At 53.8% G+C, this 3,655-nt stretch overlaps 1 protein-coding gene across 1 annotated transcript; it reads left to right on the forward strand.

The window, feature by feature from the left end:
* The first annotated feature begins 2,274 nt into the window (after window positions 1-2,274).
* LOC119306339 (tetraspanin-6-like) lies at window positions 2,275-3,529 on the forward strand. Its single transcript, XM_037582586.1, has 2 exons — window positions 2,275-3,165; window positions 3,277-3,529. The coding sequence occupies exons 1-2, from the start codon at window positions 2,306-2,308 to the stop codon at window positions 3,314-3,316; spliced, it is 900 nt and encodes a 299-aa protein (XP_037438483.1). The 5' UTR covers window positions 2,275-2,305; the 3' UTR covers window positions 3,317-3,529.
* Window positions 3,530-3,655: the final 126 nt, after the last annotated feature.

Genomic DNA, 3,655 nt, shown 5'->3' on the forward strand with positions numbered 1-3,655 from the left:
CGCCAGCACCACGTGGTGCCTAGCAGCCAGCGCCGTCAGGCACCACCGCGCCAACCTGGAGTCACATAACGAGAGTCTTCGACTCGCCCAAGCCCATCTGGGCCGCGCGAGATCGGTGCTCATGTCTGCAGCAACAAGGGCGCATCCACCATGGAGTAGATGCGCCTCCACTATCAGCGCCTTCTCGCGCTCGTCACTGGGATCCCGTCGTTCCACGCAGCTGGATCATCGCCAGATCACGAGTCTCCACCATCAGAGGAGTACGACGCCGCCACGCGCGTGAGAAGGCCGTCGACTCACCCACCTTGCCTGCGGTCGCCTCGTGCCAGATCCGATCCGGCAGCCCCGAGATTGGTCGACGCCCAAAACGATGGTCTTCCTCCTACCACCACGCAAGGGGACTGGAGGTAGCAAATCCCTGCCGCCCCCATCACCGGCGACGCCAGGCTTTGCCAGTGGCAGCCTCAGGGGGCGTGAGGAGGGGGAAGGTGGCGGCGGCTGGGCGTAAGGTTTCGCCCCCGGTCGTTTGGAAGGGGCGGCGCGAGGAGCGGTTCCGCGATCCGAAAAAGACGGTTGTTCCTGGGTAAAACAAGGGACAAAACCTTGGCCGAGTTGCCCTAGCATCTTTGCCTTATTTCCTCACGCTTAGGGCCCAACCTTTGCTCCACTTGATTGCCGTTTGTGCCATTGGATCGATGAGCAATGATCCAAGAACTTCACTAGTAGGTAGCTACTCTATCCGTTCCATAATATAAGTACACTTTTCAAACTATGTTAGCTTGAAAAACATGTTTATATTATACGACGGAGGGAGTAACTCTTAATAATGGATCAAGAAAAGCATTTCTACATAAAAATGAACATGCAAAGGGAGAGTGATTTGTACGAACAGCGCCGAAGGGGTGGAGTGGCGTGTAAGGAGAGGAATGGGGATGGTGAAGGTCCACGAGGTATCTACGAACATACGACGAGCTCTAACGACCAAATTCGCACATTCTGTTATCTAATTCCACATGTTTCATATTTATTAAAACATGTTAAAAATTGTACAAGTGGAATATATATGCCACCGTCACTACAGAAAGTGAATAGGACTAGAAGTGAAAGTGTACAACTGTAACAACATCACGGCCGTTGATACAAATACCGGCGACCCACCTACTAGTACCAAGTTGTTGGACGATTTCCATCACCTTTTAACCTATGACCATAGTGCCAAATTCCTCAGCTGGAGCTGTCGTGAGTCGGTCGCATCATCACCGCCACGCAATATCGTTGCAGGATCCGACGAAAAGGTGGATATATAGATTTAGTGGAATGCAATTTGCTTGTAACAAGGTGCCGAGTCCCTGTCAATGGAAAGCGCTTCCAATGAACGACGTATGCTACGCATCGTAAGCCGATCCGATCCGATCCGAACCATCCATTCATACACACGCACGAAAGAAAGAAATGGCGTGTAAAAGGCGGCATTTGAACGCATCAAGAAGGGCCTGATTACAGGGAGGCCACATCCCATATATGCCGCTAATGCTTTTGTGTTTACTGCTGTAGCCTGCTGCAGGAAAGCGAGTGGGTAACTAAAGCAGCAGCAGGAGGTAAAGCAAACAGGGCGTGGCATGGACCAAATCCATCCCCTTTACTGGCGCCCGGTTCTGTTAAACAAATGTAGCTGCATGCTTGCTTGGGGTGCTTTTGTCGGCCCCTCTGATTCTTATATGCCCGTCAGATCCAGCTCTACATTAGCTTAATCATTAAGCACTACCATGTACAAGCCTAAGGGCTAAGGCTCCATGACATTGCTGCAACTGTGGGGTGGTGAAAAGAAGTGAAGTGACATTCTCAAAACCATATGTCAAAATTGTGTTGAGGCAACGGCATTGCAGGTTTTCAGAGCTGGTGATGATATGATATGAAGATTTAGCGTTGCAACTGAAGTGTGATTCAGTGGGAGTGCTTTTGACAGTTGAACCATATAAAAATCCATGCACAAAATGGCTGAGAGAAAAAAAAATTACTTTGCGGGAGAAAAGGTAGAAAAGGAAACGCGGACAAATATGAATGGGATGAATAATTCGGAAAAGGTGAAAGTTTGAAAACCCCAAAAAAAGATACATTGCCAGATCATACACACACGGATCCACACAAGCTAAAAGCAGTCAAAACAGAAAAAAGAGAAAAGGAGAAGCAAGTTGGTAGCCGCTCAAGGGAGGAGTGATGATATACAGTCGTAGCAAGCAGCAGCAGGTCTGGTATACTGAATCTATCTGACCCTGCATTGCACTCCACCGGCCAGGGATCCAGGATGAACCACGGGCAGCAGCTGCCGTACCACCTGAGCAACACGGTGATCGGCTACCTCAACCTGCTCACCCTGCTCGCCTCCATCCCCATCATCGGCGCCGGCCTCTGGCTCGCGCACGCCGCCTCCGCCGCCCCGGGCCCGACGTGCCAGTCCGCGCTGCAGGCCCCGCTCCTCGCCGTCGGCTTCGTCGCCTTCCTCGTCTCGCTCCCGGGCTTCGTCGGCGCGCGCTACCACGTCTCCTGGGCGCTCTGGCTCTACCTGCTCGCCGTGCTCCTCCTCGTGCTCTTCCTCCTCGGCGCCACCGTGTTCGGCCTCGCCGTCACGGCGGGCGGCGGCGGCCGGACGGTGCCCGGGAGGCCCTACCGCGAGTACCGGATGCGGGACTACTCGCCGTGGCTACGCAGCCACGTGTCCGCCGACCGGTACTGGCGCCCGGCGCTGGCGTGCGTGGCCAGCTCCAGGGCGTGCCCCAAGGTGGCCGGATGGACGCCCGACGACTACATGCGCCGCGACCTCACGCCCGTCCAGTCCGGCTGCTGCAAGCCGCCCACGTCCTGCGTCTACGGCGGCGACGGGCTGACGGGCCAGGGCCCGGCTGTGGTGGCGGTGCAGGACGAGGACTGCTTCCGGTGGCAGAACGACCCGGCGGTGCTCTGCTACGGCTGCGACTCGTGCAGGGCCGGCGTGATGGAGCAGCTGCGCCGCCACTGGCACAACGTCACCATCGTCAACGCCGTGCTGCTGCTGCTGCTCATCGCCGTCTGCTCCTGCGGCTGCTGCGCCTTCCGCAACGCCCGCCGCGCCGAGTACGCCTACGGCGGCCGCATGTCCAAGATCCACCCGCGATGGGACTACTTCTGGTCAGTCCTCCTCGCCCTAGCTACTGTACTTCGTTCAACTCACCATTTGCATGGGTGGTATACATTCATTGATTTGCTTACTTATCCATGACAAATCTATGTATGAATCAGGTCAAGGTGGTGGCGTGGCCACAGAGAACAAATCTATTAACAAACTCAAGCCTCCTTCCTTGGTTCACATGGTGGGTGGTGGTTCCCACGGAAAGTGGTTTGGAATTTGTATGAACAAATAATTTCCAAGTGTTTTTAGTCTAAACTAGATTCATTAGACACATAAGAGTTTGATCCACATGTATGTATGTAGCCCGTATCAAGTAAAGTACGTGATTTTTTTACATTTTCTCCCATTGTGATTATGTGTGTCGTCGTGTATTCAATTCTTATTGTTCTTCTAGAAAAAATCAAGCTGGCCATTGGGATTACCCAGACGGGTATTGGACCCTTATCTCCGTCTCCACGACAGTCACCACATACCCATCCCAGTCCACGT

Source organism: Triticum dicoccoides, chromosome 5B (genome assembly GCF_002162155.2).
Source record: "Triticum dicoccoides isolate Atlit2015 ecotype Zavitan chromosome 5B, WEW_v2.0, whole genome shotgun sequence".
In the NCBI taxonomy this organism is placed as follows: Eukaryota; Viridiplantae; Streptophyta; class Magnoliopsida; order Poales; family Poaceae; genus Triticum; species Triticum dicoccoides.

Excerpts from the sequence above, each read along its gene's own strand:
- LOC119306339 (XM_037582586.1), top strand. The coding sequence starts at position 2,306 with ATGAACCACGGGCAGCAGCTGCCGTACCACCTGAGCAACACGGTGATC. Across the intron at positions 3,166-3,276 it reads CCGCGATGGGACTACTTCTG|GTCAAGGTGGTGGCGTGGCC; the intron begins GTCAGTCCTCCT and ends TGTATGAATCAG.